This window comes from Zonotrichia albicollis, chromosome 20 (assembly GCF_047830755.1).
Source record: "Zonotrichia albicollis isolate bZonAlb1 chromosome 20, bZonAlb1.hap1, whole genome shotgun sequence".
NCBI lineage: Eukaryota > Metazoa > Chordata > Aves > Passeriformes > Passerellidae > Zonotrichia > Zonotrichia albicollis.
This window is the reverse complement of record NC_133838.1, coordinates 7,863,259-7,889,804: the sequence shown is the minus strand read 5'-3', so window position 1 is coordinate 7,889,804 and position 26,546 is coordinate 7,863,259. Positions and strand designations below refer to the sequence as shown.

At 48.2% G+C, this 26,546-nt stretch overlaps 2 protein-coding genes across 7 annotated transcripts in view; both read left to right on the top strand.

Annotated features, from left to right (window-relative positions):
• The first annotated feature begins 118 nt into the window (after positions 1–118).
• PTAFR (platelet activating factor receptor) lies at positions 119–23,240 on the top strand. Of its 5 annotated transcripts, XM_074555806.1 has the most exons (6): positions 119–1,366; positions 5,002–5,189; positions 8,120–12,219; positions 13,236–13,279; positions 14,679–14,793; positions 23,141–23,240. In XM_074555806.1, the coding sequence occupies exon 3, from the start codon at positions 8,174–8,176 to the stop codon at positions 9,239–9,241; it is 1,068 nt and encodes a 355-aa protein (XP_074411907.1). In that variant the 5' UTR covers positions 119–1,366; positions 5,002–5,189; positions 8,120–8,173; the 3' UTR covers positions 9,242–12,219; positions 13,236–13,279; positions 14,679–14,793; positions 23,141–23,240. The 5 variants fall into 5 exon arrangements, with proteins under 5 accessions (XP_074411907.1, XP_074411908.1, XP_074411903.1 ...); XM_074555807.1 differs by lacking the exons at positions 119–1,366; positions 5,002–5,189 and adding an exon at positions 5,234–7,229; XM_074555802.1 differs by lacking the exons at positions 119–1,366; positions 5,002–5,189 and adding an exon at positions 7,244–7,942.
• EYA3 (EYA transcriptional coactivator and phosphatase 3) overlaps positions 12,177–26,546 on the top strand; it is a 42,775-nt gene continuing 28,405 nt past the window's right edge. For both annotated transcript variants that reach the window (XM_074555800.1, XM_074555799.1), the window contains exons 1-3: positions 12,177–12,219; positions 23,141–23,238; positions 25,082–25,125. In XM_074555800.1, coding sequence (XP_074411901.1) covers positions 23,206–23,238; positions 25,082–25,125 — 77 coding nt within the window. In that variant the 5' untranslated portion in view covers positions 12,177–12,219; positions 23,141–23,205. The remainder of the gene's footprint in view (positions 12,220–23,140; positions 23,239–25,081; positions 25,126–26,546) is intronic.

Sequence of the window (26,546 nt, the reverse complement as noted above, 5' to 3'; positions counted from 1 at the left end):
TCCTTGGAATTATTAAAAAATGCAATAGCAAGAGTGTGAGTGGAGTGCTGTCAGTACTGAGATGCTGCTGCTCTTCAGCATGAACCTGTTCTCCAGGCTCAGACTGTGGTGCCAGCTCTCTGCCTTTCCAGTTCTCCACATCCCTTTTAAGCTGCCCAAGCTGTTCCAAGTGCAGTGTCACCAGCCTGGAGGCAGAGGGGACATGAACTGTCCTCATTCTCTGGCTGTGCTCTGGCAGAGCCTGGCTGCCTTAATCCCAGCCTGGCTGGGACAGCCATAGTTCAGCTTGGCTGTTGGGCTGGGGAGTTGGGGTGTTTGCTGCAGCTCTGCAGTTGGGTGCCTGGGGAGCTCCAGGGCTTGCAGCCAGCCAGGGCTTTGTGCACTGATGGCTTGTGACTGTCTGGTCCTTCAGGACTGTTTTAAAAGCCTCACGTTTCCTTTCCTGCCCAAATAAGAGCCAGTTGTTACCAACAGCATTTCTTTGTTAAACAGCCCATGGGGGTGTAAAGGGAGCAGACAGAAAAACATGTGATTTCTTGTTCTAAGTGACTCAGGTGGGTGTTGTGCCCATGACCTGAGCAATGGCAGTGCCACAGAGTATGTTGGGGGAGCCCCCATGTGGAATCTGGGCAGAGCAGGAAGGAGTGGGTCCCCCATGTCCCTGTTCCTTCCCAGGCTGAGGGAGCACAAGGACCAAGGGGGGCTTTTAGTACTGCAGAAGGGGAACAGGAATGAGCTGCCCCTGCCTGAAGTATTTCCTGGCTGATGTTTTCTGATTTGGGGATTCCCAGAGCAGAGCACTGCCCTTCCTGGTACTTTGCCTGATGAATCTCCACCCATGATGGAAGCCCTGGAACAAGTACTCCCTGTGCTGCCTCCTGACCCCGGGACCTGGAAGGAAATGAGGAGCCCAGAGGACAGATCTGCTGAGGGTGCTGGGACCACCTCTGCACCCCAGGGAGTGCCCCTGACCTGGAGCTGCTCGGGGCTGGGCTACCCCATCTCTGGCCTGTGTGCACCAGGTGCCACAGGAGTGTGACAGCCCCTCACCATCAAGTGTGTCACGTCTGCTGCCTGCCCAAGGAAGGACCACAGGAACTGTGTCAAGCCCCAGGGTGCAGCCAGGGCACGGCTAAGCAGGTCACAAGTGCCAAGAGGGAAGTGAGTCACTCACCTGGGAGCCAGCACCACGCCCTCTTTCCTGTCAGAGCCTCTTCCCAGACAGGAGCGCACACACACACACACACACACACACACACACACACACACACGGCTCAGCCCTGCTGGTCTCTCCCCTTGCAGCACAGTCCTGGTGGGCTGGGGTCTGTCTGTGACTGAGCTGGAGCAGGTGCTCTGTGCCCCCAAGGTAAGACTCTCCCTTCCCTTCTGCTTGCTCTCCCAGGCCTCCCTCCCCAAGCTCCACAAGCTCCTTCTGTGTCTGGGTAGCTCAGGACAGGGGCTGGCTCAGCGTCCCCCGTGGATCTCTGAGCTGTGGCACCACAGACAGTGCCAAGGGCTTTGAGACATCTTCATGCTCCCAGCAGGGTGTGGGGAGACATTCCTTGTTCTGTGTGCCCAGCAAGCAGGGCTGGGGTGAGGAGGAGCACTGTGACAGTGAGTCAGGGATCTGCTGCTGCTGCTGCCTTTGGGGCTTGGGATGGGAGGGGGCTGCTCTCACCCAGGTCCCATTCCCCCCCTGAGTGACAACAACCCTGCCTTTGCTTGGTGAGGAGCCCTGCCTGGACCTTACTCCTGTGAGGAAGAGGAGGCAGTGCTGGAGCCTCTCAAGGAGGGCAGGTCCCTCACCCCACTTGTGTACAGCCCCTGCCCAGCCTGGGCAGGCAGATGGAACAGGAGGCAGTAGATGGGGCAGGAGGTGTCTGTGCAGCTGGGAGCAGCAGGATCACTGTCCCAGCTGTGGCAGGAGGGGTCTCTGCAGTTGGGGGCAGCAGGATCAGTGTCCCAGCTGTGGCAGGAGGTTGGGAGCAGCAGGATCAGTGTCCCAGCTGTGGCAGGAGGTGTCACTGCAGTTGGGAGCAGCAGGATCAGTGTCCCAGCTGTGGCAGGAGGTGTCTCTGCAGTTGGGGGCAGCAGGATCACTGTCCCAGCTGTGGCAGGAGGTTGGGAGCAGCAGGATCACTGTCCCAGCTGTGGCAGCTCAGGCAGGACGTGGCTTTTGTCCCCAGCAGAGCTGTGACAGCCTGGGGCTGTAGCTCACACATCCTGACACGGTGGCCATGAGCTCACCCCTCTGCCCCGTGCAGCCACAAGCTGCTGGAGGCTGCCCTGCTCCCGGCCTCACCCACTGCTGGGGACCTGCCCAGCTACCAGCAGGGACATTTCTCTGCCAGTCTGGGCAATCCCTGTGGCACAGCCTCAGCTGTCAGAGGGGACCCAGGGAGTGCCCCTGCCCAGGAGTGTCCCTGGCCCATGGGTTGGTGTGTTTTCCTTTCCTGCTGAGCAAGCCCAGCTCGGGGGCACATTCCTGCAGCGTTGGTAAGGAGGTGGGGACAGGCTGTGCTCAGCCTGCAACAAGCAAAACAAAATTCTGCAGAGTGTTCAGTGAGTAGTGGGAACTCATGGGAACTCACAGACAGTAACACAGCACCAGCTGAGAGTGTGCTGCAGCTCCAAAAGAATTTCATGCTTTTTCAAAGACCCATCCTGGTACTCAGGAATGTGTCCTGGGGGCTGGAACCAGCAGGGATCAAGCTCACCTGTGTGCTGTCACGAGCTGCACGTTGGAGTTTGATCTTGTCCTTGTTTGCTGCTGTCACAGACCCATCAGCTGAAATGCTGCTCCTCCATTTGCACTCCTTGGAAAGCTCTGCTCTGCCTACGCAGTGTAGCTTGCTCTTGGGAAGAAATCTCTGGATATTTGCTTACAAAACCAAGAGTTTCTGATCCCTCTGAAATGTACATGTGGTTATCCAAAGTGAGTTATTGCTACCAGGCTGCATCTAAGAAGGAAACGACCTCAAGGGCATGTGCCAGAGGCAGGTGGGGCTTACAGGAGGCACTGGGCATCTGCCATGGCAGCATGAATGCTGCTGGGTGCCAGACCCAGGGGGAACAGCCACTGCTCACTGCTCAGCCTGTGTGAGGTTTTCCCCAGAGAGTGGAATTTGGAACAGCTGCTCCGGGATCCAGCACGTACAACAACCTGCAGGACGATCACTGCTCCTTAGCAGCATCTATGGGAATCAGAGGAAGAGAAGTTTGTTTGTTTTCTATTAGGTTGCAAGTTGGCTTGGTGAAAGTAAAGGAATTTTCAAGATGGGTTTTTTCTCAACTCAGCCTTGCATAGCTGTCAGAGCTGTCAGCTGGTGTGTGCATTCCCTGGACAGGAAGAACAGGAAATATTGTCAAGCACAGGGCAGCCAGAGTGCCAGGAGTGCTGAACGAGTCCAGCCCCCCTGGCAAAATGCATCTCAATATTGGAGAGCTCAGCAATTGGCAGCAGGGCCAGGAGAGCAGGGAAAGAGGGTTCCCAGGTGGGAAGGGAGTCAAAGGGAGGAGCTGGCTGTGGGCACTGTATGGGGGCAAAGGGATCTGCTGATTTAGAGCAGAGGAAGGATGGAGACTTTTGAAGGCTCCTCCCCAGCCCAAAACCCCCCGGGCTTTCATTTCCTCTTAAGAGCTGGGTTGTGGCAGGACAGTGAACCAAGGTTTGTCAAGTGTTGCTACATCCCCTGCAAGCATTCCCCTTGGCCCTGACATTGCTGGCTGCTCTCCCCAGAGACTTGGACTGGCTGTCAGCCAACCTCTGTGGTTGGATCTTGTTTGGTTTTAAGTTTAAACCCCCAGGAGCAGCCTAAAGGGCAGAGCTGGGGCTCTGTCTCATCCCTGAAGGGTCAGATTCCTTCATCCTTATAGCAGCTGATGGAAGGGGAAAGGAGGGAGGAGGTCTGGTGGCAGAGGGAAGGAGATGGCTGCAGCTTCCATGCCAGCACAGCTCTGGGGCATCACTGCAGGAGCCTCAGCTCACCCTCATGTGCCCTGACAGAGCTTGGCTGTCCCGTGCTCCACATGCCAGCCCCCCGTGCAGCCCACCCTGCCGAGGCTTCCATCCTGTGTGCTGCAGGTGCTCTGGGGCTCCCTCACATTGCAGGGGTTCCTCTCTGCCCAGGGAGCTCCCAAATGCCTTGGCCACGCTGTGCTGTGGTGCCAACTGTGGTGTCCATGGACTTCTGGTTGGCTTGGAGCTCTCCCTGAGAGCGGCTCAGAGCAGCAGGACATGGAATTGTCCTGCAGTTTGCAGAGCCCTTGCACAAACCCTGAGAGGGGTTCAGAGCAGCAGGACATGGAACTGTCCTGCAGTTTGCAGAGCCCTTGCACATCTCCTCTGGGATCCTGGGCCCTGCCTGGCGCCTGGGTGCACACCTTCAGAGCTGTGCTCACCACTGGTGGCTCTGAATTACTATGCTGAGTGAGCTTCAGGCTGCCACAGGTAACAGTGGCCATCATGTGTTGGTGGATGGGACAGGCAACAATCTGCCCTGCTCTGGTGTCTCTGTCTGCTGAATATCCCTGAGATAAAGGGAGACTTGGGATGGTGGAATTCCTGAATTAGTTCCAACACAAGTGTGAAGGAGAAGGCTAGGAAATGAACCTTTCTGTATGTCCATATATGAACCTGTCCATATGTCCATATATGAACATATGTTCATGTCCAAATGAACCTGTCCAGGAATTTCCTGTCCCTTTCTTGGAAATTATTAAGTGGAAGCTCTTCTGTCAATCATCTATTCGGGAGAAATATGCTCAAAAAGTTGAGACTCTAACTGGGCTCAAATCCAGCTGGGGACACAGAGTGGATTCCTATTCTGCACTTAGAGGAAAATCCCAATTTTGACCTCTTTCAGGATCATCAGAAGCACAGATATTCTGAGGAAAAAGCCTTAAGGACTCTCCAGACTTTTGCTGCGCCTAATTGCCTTTCCTCTACAGCCTATTTTATTTCTCATTTCCTTGGTGATGTCAACATTTCCTCTCCTCTAGTGACTCTGCAGTCATGCTACAGTTGCTCCCATTCTGGTGCCCTGCTCTAAAGAGCTGCCAGTGCAGAGACTGCCCAGCCCCAGGGCAGGGAAAATAACATCTGGGAGACATCCAAGCATCCTCAGTGAAATCCTCACTGCTGCTAAGGCTGAAGATGGACCTATTGTGCTGAATTTTTTTCAACTCTGGTAAGCAGAAAATACTTTATTAGTATTATTCATACTTATTAATAATTTATTAGTATTATTCCTCTTGGAATCTATTGTTGCAGATAGCAAAGCTTGCTTGCATCTGTAAGCCAGTAAATCCTGACTGGGAGGGCACAGCCCATGGTAGGGTTAGAGACCAGGAGCAGGATTGGCAGGTGCCCTGACCCTGCTGCTTAATTCCACCCTGAGCCCTGCATCCAGTGCAGCTGATGGTGCAGACCAGCTGGAATTGCTGGCTGGGGGACTGAGGACAAGGCACTGCCTCGGGCAGGAGTCTCAGGGGGTTTGGCCAGGCAGCACAGGCTGCTGCTGCAGCAGGGAGCAGCACCCACAGCCCCCACAGCCCTGCTCGCCTCTGTCCTGGCACAGCAGCACGAACAGGCTCCAGAGAAAGGGGAACTGCCCCAGCAGGACAGGCTGAGAGCCCCCACACAGCACTCCAGGGCTCAGGGCAGCCACAAATGTCCAGAGACATCAGCCTGGCTTCCTCAGGCCGAGGAGGGAATTGGGCTTTGGGTAAATTCCCTGGGGAATGGTGCTGTGCTCCCTTCTGGCTGTGCTCTGCACAAGATCTCACTTGGCTCATGAGAAGGAAAGGACACCTCTCCTGGGATTCCCTGCAGGTCCCTGGCACTGGCACAGCCTCTAATGCAAAGATAGCTGGGCTCTGGTGGTGCTGCGGCCAGGAGCAGGCACTGCCATCTCCCACAGAGCACCTTTGCCAGAGATTGCAGAGACTGGAAGCAGTCACAGAGCTGGTTCTCACACTCACTCATTTCAGAGCACAGCCCTGTGGCTCAAGCTTCTGTGCACAACCCTGCTGTGAAGGGACATGCATGTTCACTCTCCCTTCCACCCCACCTGCTAAATCTGGCAGCCACTGTGCAGTCTGCACACAATGAAGTTCACCAGAGCTCCTGGGCGAAGTTTGGTGGCCACCATGCCACTGTGCAGAGCCAGAAATGGAGGTGTGGGTGGACAGTGCCCTGGGGAACTGTCTGAAGGGACTTTGTGAACAAGAGCTGTTCCTATGTATTGATGTAAGCACTTCTCCTCATGAATCCTGCTAGAGAGATGCATTACCTGTTTTTTTCCCTCCACTCTTGGTATACTCAGGTCTAGTGCCACAGAAATAAATCACCTTTAATTGCAAAGATTCCAGCCCTAAGCATCAGAGCTATTTGGTGGTGTTGCAGATGCAGTGTGAATTTATGGCACATATTTGAAAAAAAAAAAAAAAAGAAAAAAAGAGTTCTCTAATGGTCTTAGGTAATTAGGACTTCTCAGGTTTTTATTCCTTATTCCAATGTCAGACTAGTAAATCAAACATTGCACTCCCTGTGACAAAGCCCACCTGAATAATCTACTGAGCTCTCAGAAGGGTGGCAGAGATCAAGGTGAATGAGGAGAAATGCACATGTCACCTGGGGCCAGCTCCCAGCTCTGCCAGCTCTGTGTCCATCCTGCTCAGACTGAGCTTAGGGACACTTGGAGCTCAGCAATGCCCACAAGCAGCTGCCTGGGAAGGTCCAAATCTCGAAATCGTTGTGTCCTTAGGGGACCTGGGAGGGGTGAGGAAGGACAGCACCCTCAGGAAGATGAGTGCTGCCTTCCTCTCCTAAGGGCTGGAGAGCAGCACTGAGGTTGCAATTCTGCAGAAAAAGGGAGAGCAAACTCCAGCTCCAGCTGACTTCCTCATTTGCAGAGGAAAATTGCAAACGTGTGAATGTGCAAATGAGGAACAACAGCCAAGGACACCCAGGGGGGGCCCAGCCCACAGAGGGTGGGATGGGGGTTCCTGGCACTGCCTGCTGCTGGGGAGGATCCAGAACGTTTTGAGGCAGGAGGGAGCAGCAGGTGAGGAAAGTGATCCTGCTCCTCTGCTCAGCACATCTGGAGTGCAGTGGCCACTTCTGGGCTCCTCAGTCTATAATTGAAACCCTCAAGGATGCCATGGAGCTCCTGGAGTGGGTCCAGTGGAGGCTGCAGAGATGATGAAGGGACTGGAGCATCTCTCTGGTGAGGAAAGGCTGAGGGTGCTGGGGCTGTTCAGCCTTGAGAAGAGATGTCTGAGAGGGGCCCTCATCCCCATCTGTCTGTCTGTGTCTGCAGGGAGGGTCAGGGGGACAGGGCCAGACTCTTCTCAGTGGTGCCCAGCAGCAGGACATGGTGGTGCCCATACCAGGCATATACTGAAAGTGCCAAATGAATATGAGAAAAACTTCTTATCTGTGAGGGTAACAAAGCCCTGGAACAAGCTGCCCACAGAAGCTGTGGGTTCTCCTTCCCTGCAGTTATTCAAACCCTGCCTGGGTGCCCTCCTCCACGATCTGCTCCGGGTAAATGTGCGTCAGCAAGGGCTGGTCAGGTGATCTCCCAAGGCCTTTTCCAACCCCAACTCTTCTGGGGTTCTGGGAGAGGTTTTTATCACGTACTGTTTCACATCCGGAATCCTTTAAAAATAAGCGTAAAGAAGATAACAAGTATCAGGAACTGCGGTGAGAAGTAGGGGCATGGGGGAGGTGGCAGAGGAAGAAAGAAGAACCACATGCAGGGAGAGGATTAGTCATAGAAAACACGCCTGATTCTAGTAAAAGATTAAGAAGCTTGAGACAGGGAAGTGTAACAGATTACTTTTATCTAAGAACTTTCATGCAGAAAAGCATTTTATGATTAGAGATGAGTAATCTGAGATCTCACTGCAGCAAACAATGCTGGATGAAGACACAGAGGTTTGTATGCTGTGGAAATGGGATTAAAGAGAAGACCAAGGAGACAGGGCAGGTGTCTGGCTGGAACCAAGGCATCAGCAGAACTCCTATGGTCATAGACAACTGATAAAGAAAGGTGGGCTTTGGTTCAGCAATGGTGCCAAAACAATCATCTTGATTTCTGCTGTCTATTTTTAGGTAAGAAGAAAACTGTGTCAGGAAACTGAGCTTCAGACGTGGCCACCCAACACCATGATGTCTGGAAAAGGCAAAGAAGGTGCAGAAGGCAGTGCTGATTTCTACATTCCATGCCACATAGACTCTGAGTTCCGCTACAGCCTCTTCACTGTTTTCTACAGCATTATTTTCATTCTAGGCTTTGTTGCCAACTGCTACGTTCTCTGGATTTTCAGCCGTATTTACCCCACCAAGAAACTCAATGAAATCAAGATTTTCATGGTGAACCTGACAGTAGCTGACTTGCTCTTCTTAATTACAATGCCAATGTGGATTGTTTACTACCACAACCATGGAGACTGGATCATGCCTTCGTTTCTCTGTAACGTGGCTGGCTGGTTTTTTTTTGTTAATACCTACACTTCTGTTGCCTTTCTGATGGTCATCACATACAACCGTTACCAAGCTGTGACTAATCCTATTAAAGCTGCTCAGCTGACCACCCAGAGAAGAGGTATCTACTTATCAGCAGCTATCTGGATCATAATAGTGGGCAGCTCTTTGTATTATCTTTTTGACAAGAATACTATTCCAGAGGAGGTGGACTCCAAGAATTTCACACGGTGCTTTGAGCGCTACGACACCACGGGTGGCGTTTCAGCTGTTCTTGCCATTCATGTCATCATCTGCGTCCTCTTCTACATCATTTTCCTTTTAATACTAGGTTGGAACGTTGTCATCATCAGAACCCTGTTCTCCAAGTCAGTGCACCCACGGAAGAGCGCCCACGTCAAGCAAAGGGCGCTGTGGATGGTGTGCACGGTGCTGGCCGTGTTCATCATCAGCTTTGTGCCCCACCACATCGTGCACCTGCCCTGGACTCTGACTGTCCTGGAGCAGTGGCAGAAGGAGAACTGTCGGCTGCGCCAGCAGCTCAACGATGCTCACCAGGTGACTCTGTGCCTCCTGAGCACCAACTGTGTGCTGGACCCGATCATCTACTGCTTCCTCACCAAGAAGTTCCAGAAGCACGTTTCAGAAAACCTGAAAAGCATGAGAGGGAGCCGCAAATGCTCCAGGCAAACAACTGATACAATCATTGAGGGCACCGTTCACCAAGAGGAGGGCATCAGGATCTGCTAGGGCCACTTGGTGTTTTCTGATTGCACGTGGAGAGGTGGGAATTATTCACTCATCTTTTCTCAAGAAGAACTACCAAGGGACACAACAGAGGACCGGGATTTTACATTTTCTTTTTCCCATTAGACAGAAGAATGGATGCTCAGTTCTTCTGTCACATGCAAAGGGCAGAACTGGAACCTGCAGTAATCTGGCAGCAAAGCTCCCCCAGTCCAGGCTGGTGTTCTCAGGGGCACTGAGAATAGCTCAGATGACTGCTTTAACATGAAAGTTGTCACTGAGCCTCTGCAGTGAGCAGCTAGAAGCTGAGTGTACCAAAATTACCCATTGTGTCAGTCCAGACAGCACCAACCTGCTCCTCTGCCTGCCCAGCTCTCGCAGTGGATTCAGTATCAGAGCTGTAAAGGACTTCTGAAAGACCTGGAAGAACAGATGGAGCTCTGAGTGCCATCAGGTGGCTCTTCTAAGCAGCTTACATGGTCTGGTGAAGAGAGTCTGAGCTAATGAAGCTCTTGAGTGGCTGTAAGGGACATAGTCCATGGAATTGCTCAGCTGCTGTCAAAGTGATCTGCACCTCTGATCCTTTCATTCCTTCTTAGCAGCTCACATGGTCTGCTGGGATCCAAACAGATGTCTGGGAGCAGCTATTATGAATCTTTACTTGCAAACCTTGGGTCAGTAAAGTAGGGAAGGGAAGAAAAGGAAGAGAAATTGGCAGTCCCTAGCTTACCTCCCCCCTCCCTCCACCAGATCAGCATTATGGCCAAAGGACACTATGGTCTGCCTTGGCTTCCTGTGTGAAAGCAGAACTGGCCAGCCAGTGGGCTGTGCACTCAGTTCAGTAATTTCTGACTGACTGCAGACACTCAGTCTTGCCCAGGAGGCTCCAGATAACAGAGGGCTACGGTCAGCATGGGCATTACGATAAGGAAAAAAAAAAGCTTAAAATGCTTCTGTATCTTTGCACTTATTTATTTAATTGAGGATTAGAGCCATTACATTATTTTTTTCCTCCATCCTGTTGAAGCTGACTAGTTCTGGATTTACAGCAAGTGAAGTGTTAGGTCATGACACTTGACAGAGAAATAATTCACACACTCCACGCCCAGGGCAAAGTGGTTTTCCATGGGTGCTGAGTTCTGTTACCAGTCATGAGACACTTGGGGTTCCTTTTCTAACCCAAATTGCTCAATCTGGCACAGGAAATTGGGCAGGGAAGGGAACTTACTTGTTTTCACAACAGTTGTTGGTTCCCTAAATGTCCTGGTCTGTTGATGACAGGAGCAGTGGCACCAATTATTGATGTGCAGGACAGCAGCTCTCCCATACCTGCCTAAGAACACGAGAGATAAACTCAAGCCTTTCCAAAGACAGGACCAGTATTTGTACTGCTTCGCCAGCAGAGATACAGGCCCTTCAGATGTATCCTCTGGAGCTCCTCAGGCAGCTTTTGTCCTTCTTTGTTCCAGTAAGGAAAATAATTAAAATGTTTATTTTTCTAAGGCCATTGCCAGGGCCAGCCCTGCACTCCAGGCCCAGTGCCAGAGTCTGATCACAATAAGAGTGCATCTCCCTCCTAGTCCTGGGCTCTGCTCCAGTAATAGCCACCCAAAATAAACATTTGCCAGTACCTCATGCTCCTCAGCCACCTTCAAAGATGCACTCTGAATCTGCAGAGCCACAGCACACAGCAAGGGAGCAATTTCTGTAATTTGAAAATGAGAATCTGCTTCTGTTTCTGCACTGTTCTGTGAGGACATTCTGGATGAGGAGCTCTCACAGCTGGCAGAGGGGAGGACCTGCCTTCCCCCTTGGCTCCCAGCAATAGTGGAGCTCTCGTTTCACAGACCTTAAAGCCCTGATGGATGGAGCTTGGCAACTCTCGGAGGAAATGGAAAATATTTTTACATGGAAAGCTGGCATGATCTTCCACTGGTTCTTGGAAAGCTTGTGGGAGTTTACAGTTCAGCTCTTTACCACGGGTACGTAACAGGCTTTATTCCACAGTAAGCACTGTGGGCTCAGGGAACAAACATAAACAAACATAAACTTGCATCTGAGGAAAAGGATAAGAGGAGAGAAAAGCCCCAGGGCCACTTCAGGAGATGTTATGCTAATTATTCTGTAAAAATGCATTTCTAAAATACAGGCTAAGCTGCTACTTCTGTACCTGGAAATACTTTCTTGTTCTTACTGCAGTGTTGCATTACTTTGCTTTACCTTGCAATGAAATGGATCCTCAAAAGATCTTTTAAATAAAGTGCGTTCCCCAAGTGTTTTTTTGCCCTTTAACTTTTCCCACTTTCTCATCTTTCTGTAACGCTGTGGGGAGGAGGGAGAGAATCGGGAATACCGAGTCCGGCAGCCCGGAGGGCTGGGGGATTAAGATATGGGTTTATTTCTCGTTACCCTGCTCTGATTTATCTCGCAATAAATTAAACGGTTTCCTTCAGCCGGGCCATGTCTGCCGTACCGGCGCTGGGTGAGAGATCTCCTGCCCGGAGGGCTGGGGGTTAAGATGTGCGTTTATTTCTCGTTACTCTACTCTGATTTATCTCGCAATAAATTAAACGGATTCCCTCAGCCGGGCCATGTCTGCCGTAGCGGTGCTGGGTGAGAGATCTCCTGCCCTGCTCTCGCTCTCAGAGCCTTTCGTTGTGTTTGCTCTGCCCTGCCCGGCTGAGGGCAGTGATGGAACGGCTTTGGTGGCACCCAGCCTGGCTCCCCTCTATTTAAATACACTTGGGACAGTGAGCGAGGGCGACTTCACAAAAAATATTTTCCATTTTCTCCAAGAGTGACGCCGCCACAGCGCCCGGACCCACACGCGCCCGGCTCCCTCACGGCAGCGGCCCCGCCCCGGCGGGCGGGCAGTGACGCCACTGCCGGCGCCGCGCTCTGTTCCGGCGGCGGGCGGGGAGCGCGGGCGCCGCTGCCATGTCCGCTGCGGGCCCCGGGCCCGGCTCCGGAGCCGCCTCTCGGTAAGAACCTGCTCGAGCCCTGCGCACGGAGCCCCCGGTGCTGTTCGCGGGCTCGGGCTGGCACCGGCGGGCCGGCGCTGCGGGGCCGCGGGCGGCGAGGCCGACGCGTGTGCTCAGCGTGCGCTCCTGCCTCTGCTCCGCCGGAGCGCGGGCCTGAGCGGCCGCGGCAGCACCGGCGGCGCGGGGCTGGACCCTGTCTGGGGCTGGACCCTGTCCGGGGCTGGACCTTGCCTGGCCACCCCCGAGCCCAGAGGGGCGTGACCGGCTGTCCCGGCTCCTTCGCCGCTGCTGGTGCGCGGAAGGGCCGGGAGAAAGGCAGGAGGAGCAGAGGGCACTGCCTGGCTCCCTGGGCTCGCCCAGGCACTGAGAGCGGCCTGAGGGACCCAGAGCCGGCCCCGGGGCACTGCCCGGCTCCCTGGGCTCGCCCAGGCACTGAGAGCGGCCTGAGGGACCCAGAGCCGGCCCCCGCGTTGCCCGGGGCTCCGTAGATGGCCACAGAAGGGACCGCGGCTCCCGGTACCGGGCACGGGCTGTGCCGGCTTCCCCAGGGCACGGTTCAGCGCACCTGCATCACTCCTGGCTGGGTTTAATGCTTATGCTGGAGCCTGTACACTCTAATAGGATGCTTGGGCTGGGTTTGGGCTTCACAAGCGAGGTTGGATCCAGGTGGGCTCTGCTGGATGTTCCTGGTTCTGGGAATGCTGTGCAGAGTTGTTGGAGCTTTATGTACAGCCAGGTGCAGCACAGAACGCTTTGTTAGTCTGGTTTCTGTGCTGCCTGGTGTGGCTGAATGGTTTCCAGACTAGAGCTAGTCCTTGATGGAGCATCACTGTAGCCCTTCTGATAGAGCATCAAACAAAGAGTCATGGTGGAGTTTGCTTTCAGAATGGAGCTAGCTTTGTGATGCATTTAATCTGTAGTGTAGTAATCTCCAACTGGTAATTAACAGGCAACATACTGATGAAGATAATGATAATCATAAATATCTTATCTGCCACTTGTTTGGTTTCCTTCAGCTTTGTCCGTTGTGGATTATCTTAAACTCTGGAAGCTGATTAAGGTATGTTTAATAAAAAATCACAATTCATGTGCCTGAAGTCAGTGGTTTCATAATAAGTTACTTTTAAAAATATATGAACTTAGTGGTTTTCTCAGCCTGCAAACCTACAGGCTGTTTGGGCTGAACCTACTGTGTTTGAGGGATTTTCCTTGCTTCCTCATGGTGCAATCCCTCTTACCTGTGGGGTTCTCCATCCAGCTTTTGCCACACAAGCACTGATCTGCTGGTACATTCTCCCTGCTCTGTTTGAAACATCCTGAGCTCGAGGTCCTGCAGTTTCCAAGCTGCAATTCCTGCACTGTTTGCCTGCAACTTCTGTGTCCCCCTCAGCTCTTCCCTCAGCAGCAGTTATGTTACCTGGGAACTGTGTATTGTTGGGTTGTGCAGCACATCTGATTGAAAAACTGTTGCTTTTCAAATAATTTGTTTGAAAAACGCTCATGGATGTATGCAATAGCTGTAGGAATTCCCAAGTAATTGGTGACTTTGGAAGTATTTGCAACTTCTCAAACGTTTGCCCCGGAAATCTCCAGATGTTGAATGAATTTTGAGTTGAATATGTCAGAGGACACCTGAAATGTCCTCTGACATTCTCCATGGGTTTCCATGTGCTGTATGAATGAGTTGGATTAATGTACCATTTCCTAGCCTCTGTGTACCAAAAGGTGGTTATAGATGGCTAAACATAAAACTAGATAAAATATTCTGAAATACTTTAATTGAACTTAAATACAGGCAAGTAGTGTGTGCCTGTGTGCAAGCCATGCTGCACACAAGGTACTCAAGGCATAAAACAGATAATATTGGGATGTGAGTAGCTCCATGCCTGTAGTCTCAGTGAGCAGAATTAGGGTTATTTTTCCCCCTCTTGACAAGTCTCTGCTCTTTTCCCCTGAAATCTTCTCTTAGAAAACAGATGCTTGATAAAACTTTTACTGGGTCTGCAAACCCCTGTGATTGGAGAAGGAGCTGCCGGGATGGAGAGGTGTGGAAACTTTTGAGTCTGAAATAGGATTATGTCAGGACTTAACAACTGGTATTTTATGTTTGTTGTTGCACCAAGCAGTTTCTACAGACCACCCATCTCCAGACAGCATCTTCTTACAGGAATTTGGGGGTGGTTTTTGCCCCTGTGCCATGCCCAGCATCACTCACGGGTTGGTTATACATTGAGGAAGGTCTTTTACATACCCTTAATTTACTTCCTTTATTTCATCTTGATTTGTCTAGAATTTTTTTCCTCTGCTTGGTTAAAGTGCTTCAAGCCAGCATCTCTCCAGCAGTTTTCCCTGGTGTCTCCTCTCCAGCAGTGGTTCTGGGATATTTTGTGCAGATGCCATGGCTGGAGGCACTCCAGTACCTGAGGGAGTAACTTCAAATCCTTTCTTTCTTCTTGCAGCTGCCTGCAGAGCCTCAGTGAAGGTGATGTTGCAAGGGCTGGGATCTGCTCCTGATACCCCACATGATGTTCAGGAGAGTGCTGTGAGCCAGCAGGGCACAGCAGCCTCCTCAGGGTATGGTGTCCCTGTGATTCACAGCAGTCACTGCCCTGTCTGTTCCAGGTGTCACCCATCAGTCCTTAACTGAACAAGATAACCACAAAACAAGCCTTGTATTTAGAAAAATAATACAATATTGTCATGGGGACTCTTTCCATCTCTTATATGGGCTTTTATTTGGGGTTAAGGGTATGTCTAGCCTGATTTCAGAGGTTCAGTTCTGCAGCAGATGGGTCTCTCATGAGTTAAGACTTGACCAGAGCACTATTCTGGTATCTCAGGAGCTTCCTGCAGTGTCTTGAAATGTTTCTGGGTTGTGTTTGAATACTGACAGTGCTGTTTCCCTGAGAGTCACCAGCTGGAACTTCACATGAAGCAGGTGGCAGCTTTAAACCTTGGGTGATGCTTCCTATCTCTATACAGAATGCACTGTTATGTGTAATTCCATTTCTGGGATTTTACAAGTCAGTCTCATACTGGTTTGCTTGACCTCTCAGATTCTTTCTTTTTGAGCTTAGTCAGAATTTGTCTGTCCAGCCAAACTGTCCTTCCCCTGCATTTGCTCATTCTCTTGCCTCTTGGGCTGGACTGGGCTCTTGTGCTTGGGGAATCTGTCCTTGATGATCAAACATTGCCTCTTCAGGCTTGTGCAGATCAGATCAGCCTTCTGGACAAACTGTGAGCTGGCTGTTTATTTTGGTACTGGTCATCTTCACTTCTTCTGGGGCCTGTGAGTACAGCTGAGTACTGAAAGAGTACCTCTAACAGAAGTATAGGTGCATTTCATGGTAGCCTCTGGTGCTAGCTGTGTGACTTTCTGAGATTTATGAGTCAAATCTTCTATTGAAAATGGGATTTAGAACTGCATAATGTCAAGAATTCTTTTTTGTGGTTAATGTGATGCAGATTTGCTGTCTGACTGAGAGAAGTTTAAAAAGTTCAGTCTTTTGTTCAGGAAGTGTCCTAATCTATTAGGATATGTCTGAAGTGGCTTTTAGGAATTAAGGGCAGTGTGTCCTGCTGCTGGGATGTTTGTTTTTAAAACCATGAAAGTCAAACAGCTTTTTTTTTTTTTGCTGTCTGGGGCTGCAGCTCTAGAAGTTTGTGACCTGTTTAATTATTTCCAGGAACACAAAAATGTATATGGGCTGTGAGATTTCACACTCTGTGTGGTCTTCAGGGGAAAATCTGTTTGGTCTCACTGCAGGTTGTATCCCGAGGAAGAGAGGAGGGAATCAATTGTTCTGTTTGGCTGATGTTTCTGTAAATCTCTGTGCTTTGCTTCTGTCACTGGAAGGTAGCAGCAGTTCTGTGTTCTCCTGCCCTGTGAGTGATGTGTGTTGGCTCTGTCCAGCAGGAGTTGCCACATGATTTCTGGCCTCAGTGGGAGTTGTTTTCCTTGAGGATGAAGTTGTTCTTTCCAAATCTTCCTTTTGTGAAAACAGTTCTTTTCCCCATTAAAATTTTCCCTGCTGTGTTTCAAAATAGAATTGAAAAAGCATTGCATAAGAACTGGGATAACAAGCATGTGTCATGGGTCAGGCAGAGTGAGCTGCAGACTCTCAGAGCACTGACAGCCCTTCAAGGATCTAAAAATCATGGGGAACCTCCTGTCAGTGAACAGGCATTGCTTAGGATTTGTATTTCCATGTTTGATTTCAGTTATTTTCTCGTTGTGTTTATTTTTTTTTTCTATTTTAAGGTTATGAAATTTTAATCAAATAATGATTTTTTACTCCTACATTATGACAGCATTTGGAGGCTTGTCATGACCATCCATACCTTCAGAAATAGGGCATGCAAAGTGCCTTCCTTGTAACTTTTACAGTGTTTAATTCTGAAATTTCCTGGCTGATAAAGAAGGGAAGAAGGGGCATGGAGAGAGAGCAGGGACTCACCCAGCAGCACTCATCCCAAGGGTTTATTTGTCTGGTTGTCACAGTATTTTGCAGATCCCTCTGTGTGTTGTACCCAGGGGCACGTGGGTGTGTGTGGAGGATAAGAAAAGCCAAGAGTGGAGTATCAGTGTTTGCTGTGAGCTCTGCTGCATTGTGGTAATGTCAATATGTGTCTGTTCTGCTTTTGTTTTTATTTGGGTATTCTAATTAAACCTAAAAAAAGAAAAGGGGGGTAGATCTGCCATGCTGCACTGTGCCAAGTTCTGCTCCTCTGTCAGGAGCTGTCGTGGGGTGAGTGAAAACAAACATTGTGAGGAACAGCTCTGCTCCTCTTGGGTGATGTCTTGGGTTGTTTTGGCTGCATGCTCTGGTTCTGTGTGTGTGTAATGCACATTGTCATGAGTACCCCACCAGAAAATATGGCAGCACTACAGTGTTCTGCTGCCTAATCCATGTATTTGTGTTGCTGTGCATTGAACAGCTAAGGAGTGCAAATAACTGCAAAGGTGACTTGTGCAAAAAACTTGCACAAAACATTACAGCCATTGCTGTAAAAGACAATAAAATGTTTCTGTAAGTACAGACTACACCACTTAGACAAGTCTCTGGGGCACTCTAGGAAAATGCTCACTGAGCCACCTTTCATCATTTCCCAGCCTCCCTGGCTAACCAGGAAAATCCCACTTGACTGGGTGCTTGCAAGTGTACTGCCCATCTAGAAGGAGGGTCAGAAAATGGATCTGAGAGCTGCAGCCTCAGTGGAGAGGAGCACTGTAGAACAAACCATCTCCCATGGCATCATGTGGCACTTCCAGGGGTCAGTCCCAGTGCTTGGGAGAGGCAGATCCTGCCTGACCAACCTGATCTCTTTCTACAAGGTGGATGTGTCTACCTGAGCCTTAGTAAACCCTTTAACTCCATTTCTCCTGCAGAAAGTGGCTGCTCAGGGCTTGGGTTTAAAACTTTTATATGGCTGGGCCAGAGGGTGAAGGGGAATGGAGCTACATCCCTGTGGGGCTGGGCACTGGTGGAGTCCCCCAGGGTTCAGGATTGGGACCAGTCCTGCTTAATACATTTCTGAATGTTCTGGGAAGGGAATGGAGTGCATCCTAAGCACAAAAATCCTGTGGAACACTCCAGGCTGGGAGGAAAGTGATGGGAAGGGACCTGAGGGTGCTGGTTGGCTGCTGAACATGAACCAACATGTGGGTAGGTGGCCAGAAATGCCAAGGGCATCCTGTGTGAAAAATGGCGTGTCAAGCAGAAATTGGGAAATGATTTCCCTCTCTTTTGGGTTCAGTTTTGGGCCCCTCACTACAATACAGATATTGAAAGGCTGGAGCATGTTCAGAGAAGGGAGCAGAGCTGGGGAAGAGGCTGAAGCACAACTCTGAGGAGAAGCTGGTGTGGCTCAGCCTGGAGAAAAGGAGGCTTGGGAGGATTTTCCTGCTCCCCACAACTCCCTGACAGGAGGATGGAGCCAGGTGGGGTCAGGCTCTGCCCCCAGGAGACACGGGACAGGACAAGAGAAAATGGCCTCAGGCTGTGCCAGGGAAGGTTCAGAGTGGATATTTGGGGAAATTTCTTCCCTGTCACAGCTGCCCAGGGCAGAGCTGGTCACCATCCCTTGAGGGGTTTAAAGACAAGGCACTTGGGGACCTGGGTTAGTGGTGGCCCTGTCAGTGCTGGGCGTTGGTTGGACCTAATGATCTTCGAGGTCTTTTCCAAAATAAATGATCCTATGATTTTATTCCAACACTGTTTAACAGATGTAATTTCATTACCTCAATCAAAACTTTGTTCCTAGGGAAATAGTGACTGTTTTAAAGTAATATAAAACCATAGTTATTAGCTTTTTTCTAATCAGTATAATTGCTGCATGTTGATTTTATCACAGTATCCTGACTTTAATTATTTACAGCTTGGGAGAATTGTTGCTTGCATGAAACTTTATATTCAAAGCCAAGGCAGATGGGCTTGAAAATCAAATCACAAGCTGAAAGTAAATAGCAGTCCATCCCGGTGCTGCTCATAGCAGGCAGCTTTCAGAAATTCTGTCCAGAGCATCTCGTGTGAGAAAGTCTGACCAAGCTGGGCTTGGTATTTTAGGATTTTGAACACAGGATTTAGTGCAAGAAGCTGGAGATCACTTGCCAGGGCTTTTAATGGTGAATTATTGGCATGAAGATGTGCAGAGCAGAGAGGGATTCTGCAGCCCATACCTCAGCTCTGAGGCCTTCTGGTTTGAAGTTTGGATAATGTGGCTCCTTAAATGGAGCAAACAAAATAAAATGACACGCAAACCCAATTCTTCTTATTTTGCATTGTTGGTGTTCCATGCAAGTTGGAATTAAACAGGGTGGTTATTCAAAACAAGTCTAGATCAAATAAAACCTGGTGTTTAATTCACATATTACAGAATAGTTTTCATCAGGTAATTAACAAAAATCATCCCATAAAGCAAAAAAGTGTGGTACTTTGCTGGTTTCCAGAAGCAGAACAATGGACTCATTTTTCTGAATGTTTCTTTCATTGCAGCAGCTCTTAATGGCTTCTTGCACACTTGCTTCCATTTTATACTGTATTTCTCATTCATAAACCCAGTGACCCACAGAAGCATTCTCACCTCCTGAACCTTTGATACCTCTGCTGTTGCGTTCACTTAGGGTTTAAAAATGTTCTGTAGTAATCTGTAAAAAAATAATAAAGCTTACCTGAAGTGCAGTTAGCTTGAGTTTTATATGAGTTAACAATCTAATTTTGAGATTTGATGTGCAAAAGAAGCCAAAACAGCCAAGAACATCCCCTATAAAACCCCAACAAAAATCAGCCTTGTGTATTTTCAGTTTTGAAAAATCATCTGTGTTGCTGGTGAGCTGCTGGCTCAGTGTGCTCCTCTGAGGCAGCTCAGGCTGAGCAGGTTTAGGGTGCTGGGGTTGATTTTTGGGAAATCCAAGCTCTGGGTGGTTCAGAGCTCTCACACTGGGTGAGGAGGTGTCCAAGAGCACCTGGAGGGGTTTGGGGCCCTGGGCTGGGGGGCAGCTGGGGATGAGCTGTGCTGGAGAGGGCTCTTAGGGACATGAATGGGGCAGGAGCAGGATCCTGCTGGCGGTTTCAGCCTTGGAGCTGCCAGCAGCTTCACTCAGCCCCAGTGCAGGGGAGGGAGGCAGGGAGAGGTTGCTGCCATGCCATGCCCCAGGGACTTTGTGTGCCCAGCTCTGGGTGACTGCCTGGGGGCTACAGGTGAAAAGGCTGTTGGATATTTATCACTGTCATGTCTCTGCTTCAGCAAAGTAGATGATAAAATTTTGGTTTCATTTGCTGTGGCTGTGGCTGAAAAGGGACATCCTGTGCTCTGCTTGTGTGTTTTTCCTGACCCTCACCCTGCTGGCTCCCCTGGATCAGGGCTGGGCAGGGCCAGAGCTGATCTTTGTGTCATCAGCTTAGCAGAAAGACTCTGCTTGGATCTCTCTGGTTCTTTCCCCTTCCCTTCCCCTTCTCTTTCCCTTCCCCTTCTCTTTCCCTTCCCCTTCTCTTTCCCTTCCCCTTCTCTTTCCCTTCCCCTTCTCTTTCCCTTCCCCTTCTCTTTCCCTTCCCCTTCTCTTTCCCTTCCCCTTCTCTTTCCCTTCCCCTTCTCTTTCCCTTCCCCTTCTCTTTCCCTTCCCCTTCTCTTTCCCTTCCCCTTCTCTTTCCTTTCCCTTCCCCTTCTCTTTCCCTTCCCCTTCTCTTTCCCTTCCCTTCCCTTCCCTTCCCTTCCCTTCCCTTCCCTTCCCTTCCCTTCCCTTCCCTTCCCTTCCCTTCCCTTCCCTTCCCTTCCCTTCCCTTCCCTTCCCTTCCCTTCCCTTCCCTTCCCTTCCCTTCCCTTCCCTTCCCTTCCCTTCCCTTCCCTTCCCTTCCCTTCCCTTCCCTTCCCTTCCCTTCCCTTCCCTTCCCTTCCCTTCCCTTCCCTTCCCTTCCCTTCCCTTCCCTTCCCTTCCCTTCCCAGATCCTACATCCAGACTGCTTCCAGCCTCACCAGCCCCTGGAGGCCAGGCAGGAGTGGGGTGCAGGAGGCTGGGAGAGGCAGGAGCTCTCCCTTTTTCCCCTCCCTGTTGTTTAGCACTGTTGGGGTGAGGGAAAGCTGCTGCAGCTGGCCCTGCCAGGGGGAGGATGCCCTCACCCCTTGCTCTCAGCTCGGCTGGGGAGCTCGGTGCCTCCATTTCCCCCTGCTTGCTCTGGGCAACCCCAGCACACCGGAGTGTGAGGTGTCACCCTCGGCCCCTGCTGCTGCTTCTGCAGGTACAGGGAAGGCACAAAGCCACCCTAGGCCAAGTTCTCACTTGGAATTCTCACTTCTGTTCTCACCTCTCACTTCAGGTTCTGCCTTCTGAACACTTTCTGTTCATTTGCTTTGGTTCAATCATCTGCTTCCAGGTGCTACAAGATGCCCGGTTTATTTGGAAAGAGTGTTTTCCTCACACATGTAAGATATTCCAGTTGGACTCTGAGAATCTTTTTGTCTTTGTAATTATTTAAATCCTTCTGAAAACCAAAATTAAAGAACTGCTCACAGCTTTTAAGCAAAGCATGGCATGGGAAGTTACTGCTGTATGGGAAGTTACTGCTGTATGGATCGGTGGAATGTAAAATATTTTTCCATACTGAAGAGTTTAGTTTGGGATTCTTCTATGAAATTACACAGCAAAAAAGTCTTAAATAACAGAAGTGAAGGATGAGGGACAGGAATAAATTTCACATCTTCTTGCTCTTGGCCATTGTATTTTGTACTCCCTCGTATAATCTCTAAGTGGCAGAGTTTCTCCTGAGTCCTAATTTTTCTGTTATTTCTACAAAAAATAAGTAAGATTTATATTTAAAATAAAACAGATTGAAACTAGTGGAGGAAAAACTGGAAGTGTGACAGTAGTGCTTTGTATTGTGAATAGGGTCATTTCCAAAGAACCTGAATTATGGAAAACACTAATTGTGAATTCGAGTCCAGGCAATAAGGGTAAGTAGCTTTGATTAGGGGTGGCAGCCTTGCAAAATCCTCAAACCCTCCATGAAACGTAATCCTGCCACATACAACACCCCGTGGCACGTAAGAGCTGCCCTGAAATGAGGGAGAAACCTTTTGTGTTTTGTGGTGGATGTGGAATTGCTGCAGGCTGCTCACACCCGCGGGGCTGGCACGTGGGGCCGCGCTCTGGGCAGGCTGCCCGCGCTGCCAGGTCAGTAGGTCTGCCAGGAGCCAGGCAGGGGACACAGCCCTGCTTTTCAGGACACCACAGAGTTGTTTTTGTGAACCAGTTCTGGCACTTGGTGTGGGGGTCGTCTCCTGTGTAGGATCAAAGTCCAGCCGCCAGACACTTCTGGCAACATTCCAGGACTCCCGGGCCCCCCAAGGGTGCTCTCGGTGACACCTCAGTGCTGAGGGGCTGAGATCCCACACCCGCGGTTTGGAGGTGCCTGAATACTCAGGGCAGGGTGGGTGAATAGAAGGTCCTGGAGGAAGGAGTGGTGTGTCAAAAAACACTTTCACATTTCTGCAGAGGCAGGAATAGGTTGTACCTCAGCACAGAAAGGCTCTGGATTTAACTCCTCCAACCCACTGAGAGTTTTTCAGCGTTTTGTCTGATTTCTGCAATCCCCTGCAGTTGTGCTGTGTGGGTGTGTGGCAGAGGAGGCAGCTCAGGGAAAGCTGCTCTGAAGAGGTTGGGGTTGGTTTTAATAAAGAGGCTCCAAAATGAGCTGCAGAAAGAACAAAAACACAGCTCATGCTGCTTGTACACATCAGGTGAAGCCAGGAGGACACAGGCCTTGCTCTTTTGCCCAGCAAATTGCAAAAGTTAATCAGGTTGTGAAAATATTATGCAAAATTTCTTTTTCATGATTTTAAGTCCCTGGAAAGCAGCAGCTTTTTAATGTAGTATATAATATCTCCCTGCTAAATGCTTCCAAAATAAAAATTCTTTTCTAAAATTTCATCAAACTTCTCTTTTTGAAAGGTGCAGCTGAAATAAAGAACTTGCTTTGTGAATGTGGTGGGGAACAGCACTGTGTGTAAATGCATTTAGGTGTACAGTCTTGTCCTGATTTTTTTTTTGATTGTTATATAAATGTTCTAAATAAAAACAGGTTAGATTGAATCGTGCTGTTTACTGACCTAGTAGACCAGACTTGATTATTTAAACTGTCTTTAAAATCATGGTGCACGTGTCTGATTAGTGTGTGAGCTTCTGCAGTCAACGTGCTCCGAGCAAATGATGCAGAAATGTACCATGTGCATGAAAAATCTCTATCTTCAAAGCTTAAAGCTAAATCCCTTGTTTATGAAATCTTTCCATAATATGAATTTTGTATTTTATTTGGGAGATGGCCCCATGAGTTTTAGGGGAGGAGTACATAACAATTAATATTCTGTGATAGCCTACATGATAAGCCCCCAAAAAGTACATAAAGCCATGAACACCTTTTCTCAACAGGGCTTGAAGACTGCTGAGGAACACACAGTTTGAATCATTTGAGCATTAAAATAATAGTAATACCCATGGAAGAGCCACAAGACTTACCCGAGCAACCAGTAAGTATATTTTAAAAAGGCTGAAAATGAAAATTTAAAACAAATTAGTGATCTCACAATTTTGGATTACAGTTATTTTAACTAATATTGGAAAAGAAGGCTGAGACTTAGTGTATTTATCCAGAGGACAAAAAGCATTTTGTTGTTCATAAAATGTGCTGTACATTTAATTTACTATAATTGTACAGGCAGTAGTAAGAAAGGAGTAGTTGTAAGTTCTTGAACTTCATGATGTTTCTATGCAAAATGATTACTCAGAAAACCAGACTTACCTCAAGCCTGTTGAAGAGAAAATAAAATTCACTATTTTAGGGACAAATTCAGCATGCTGGGTATTAGAGTGTATAGTGTTTAATTCTTTTTATGCTTGAGAGATTGAAAAGATCCTGTGGTTCATTGTTTCCCCAAGTGGAAGGCATTTTTAAATGACTGATGTAGCAGTACCTTGGGGTAGGGAAGCATGTCTGAAGGTTAAAGTTGCTACATGTATGTGAAATATTTCCAACAGTCTTTGCATTATCAATAACTGATATTAACACAGCATGGAAGTGTTGGTAGAGAATTATCAATACACTATGAGATTAATTAAATTGTATATCTAAAACATGATAGGATAGGAATTAAGCAGAAATGTTTTTATTAACGTTCTGTTCCCAAAATAAACCTGGCACAAACTCAACAAGGAATTGCCAAGTTACAATGGGAGTGATGCTTGGGATTTTGGATACCTTGTCAAATGCACACAGAAACAGAATAATGTGCTTGAGGGCACTTTGTGGTGTCATTGAAAAGATTTTGATGCCTTTTTAATGTGAGAGTTTAATATTCTTCAGTTAAACTAGTTAGAAAATGCATTGTAATGTCATTTAGGCAATTTTATGACAGGAACAAAATCAAATGAAATGGAAATGTAAAATTATTTAGAACTTGTCTTGCCATAAGCTGTAGATGATGGGCTTGAGTAATATCCACAAAATGTGAAACTAAGCATAGTTTGTGCTCCAGCTTTTTGAAGAGTTTAGAAATGAATTGCCTGTACTAAAAAAGGAAATCTCTCTAAATACATCCTAATATAATGAAAACTGTCTTTATCCTTTAGGGCATGAGAGGTAGGGTACAGCTAATTTTCAGTGGTGTGTCCTTTAAGCAGGTAATATTCAGCTGAAGATTTTCTTGGTAATTTCTTTTAAGAAAATACCAGTGATACCAGTCAGTCATTCTGTGACAGAATATGAGACTGAATGGATGCTAATGAATGAGTGGGGCAGTAATGGCGTGTTCTTGCAGGAGAAACTCACCCTGGCATCCTTCTGAGGGTTCACAGTAATGCTTGTAGCCTGCAGAAACCAAATTTGTGTTCAAGCCAGTGCTGTCAGTGGTGTAATACCCTGTACAGGAACAGGATCCAGCTGGCACCTCCAAAATGAGAAAAAGTGCTGTATTGCTTTAGTCAGGAGCCAAAACTCCTAATTTATTACAGAAAAAGAATTCATGTTCCTATCTCTATGCAATATTAAAATAAAGGGGGGAAAGAGCAAAGTTTCTGCTGAACCTGTACAGAATAAGATTTTCTTAAAATTTATGACTGTTTAATTCAATTTCCACAAAATTCCTTAGCTATTCTTCCAGCTATTTTTGTGGCTTTATGTCTCAGCACCTATTACTAATGTAACTAACATCACAATTCTGCTATACAAATCCATTGTTAGTCCTTTTTCTAATTAGGAAAAAGCTTGTTTTGAGATGAAGAGCCCATGGTTCCACTGGTGAGTTCTGGAGTGCAGGACATTGTGAACCCTCCAGCTTGTGTTAGTTGTAGCTCTGAACATTTTTGTCTTTGCAGGTGAAAAAAGCCAAGATGCAGGAATCCAGAGACCAGAGCCTGAGGTATGGGGTTTTAAATGTGATTTTAGTGTGGAACAGTTCTTTATGGTCTCTTACAATTATAAAGCTTTCATTTTAGAAATTTGTCTCTTGATTTATTTTTTTACAGAGCTATGGAAAATAAAGTTGTATTTGGATTTGGTATAATTTTGATTAAGTTCCCAATAAAAAATAATTAACTAGCCTTGTGGTATAAAGGTTTTATAAAAGTGGTCACAAAGAGAATGGCATCAGCACATCTGTCTTTCACAGAATGAGACTGAAATAACATGCATTTAATTTGGTGAGACTCAGGATATTTTAGTAATATCTGTACTACTATTCTTAGTGAAACTGTGGGTAACTGCTTTGAGAAATGAAACTCTTGAATTTTAGCCTCTCCTATTTAAAGCTCTTGTGTGATAGTACTTTTAGCCTCAGTAGATGCTTTTTGATGGGTTCTGTATTTAGGAATTAACTATTATTATTATTATTACTACTTAGAATAGTTATATTAGGATTTATTCTGCTTCTCTGAGTAGCAGCAAATTCAGTGAGCAAAAATTTCTTTTTGGAGTCTCTGCCATTCCAATAAGAGCAAGGAGGAAACACCATTTCTGCAGGAGTGGTCGTGTTCTATATTCTCAAAATTAGAATTTTGATCTAATCACACCAGCTCCCTTTCTGGCCCATCTGAGTCAGAGAAATCAGATCCTAGGGAGAGTTATTCCCTCTCTTGGGTAGAGAGGTCTGAGCACACTGAGGGGCTCTCCCTTCTCCCTCTGTGTCACCCTGCTCCAGCACACCCACACCTTCCCTATGGGCACAGGGAGCTCAAGATTTGAGTGTAAACATCCTTGGATTTTCAAATTGTGGACATCCAGATTTTAAAAACAGAAGAGAGGGTTAGGATAAAGCTGTATTTCTAACTTGATTAAATAATCTGTTTAAATATTTTGGTCCTGTTTTGCTAAAGCTATACATGATTTTAAGTTTGACCAATGGATTAATTTAAAAGAACTTATTGGACCTGTTTCTCCCTTTTTTCTGCACTGCAGGAGGTGAAGGAGGGAGAAAAAAATCAGTTTAGTTGAGCCCAGAAAGCAGGGATGGGTGGGGAAAGGTGTTGCAAGATTTGGGTTTATTTCTCATACAGCCTCCTGCTCCCTGTGTAGTTCAGCTCAGACACCTTTAGGCTCTTCTTGAGAATTTAATTTACTTTTCCAACACAAAAATGTGCAGTTGTTTTTTTGTTGGGATGCTGAGTGGAGCCAGGTGCTGGAGGGAGGCAGAGAGCACCTTGCTTGGTGCACACCTGAGCTACAAGGTGCAGTTCCTTTGGCTCCTTCACCTTGAGAAACTGCAGTTTCAAAATATCACAACAGCACACAGATGGCTCAAAACCTCACGAAAAGCTTTGTTGCAGAACTAGCAATAATCAAACT

Excerpts from the sequence above, each read along its gene's own strand:
- PTAFR (XM_074555805.1), top strand. The coding sequence starts at position 7,922 with ATGCTGGATGAAGACACAGAG. Across the intron at positions 7,943-8,119 it reads TGCTGGATGAAGACACAGAG|GTAAGAAGAAAACTGTGTCA; the intron begins GTTTGTATGCTG and ends GTCTATTTTTAG.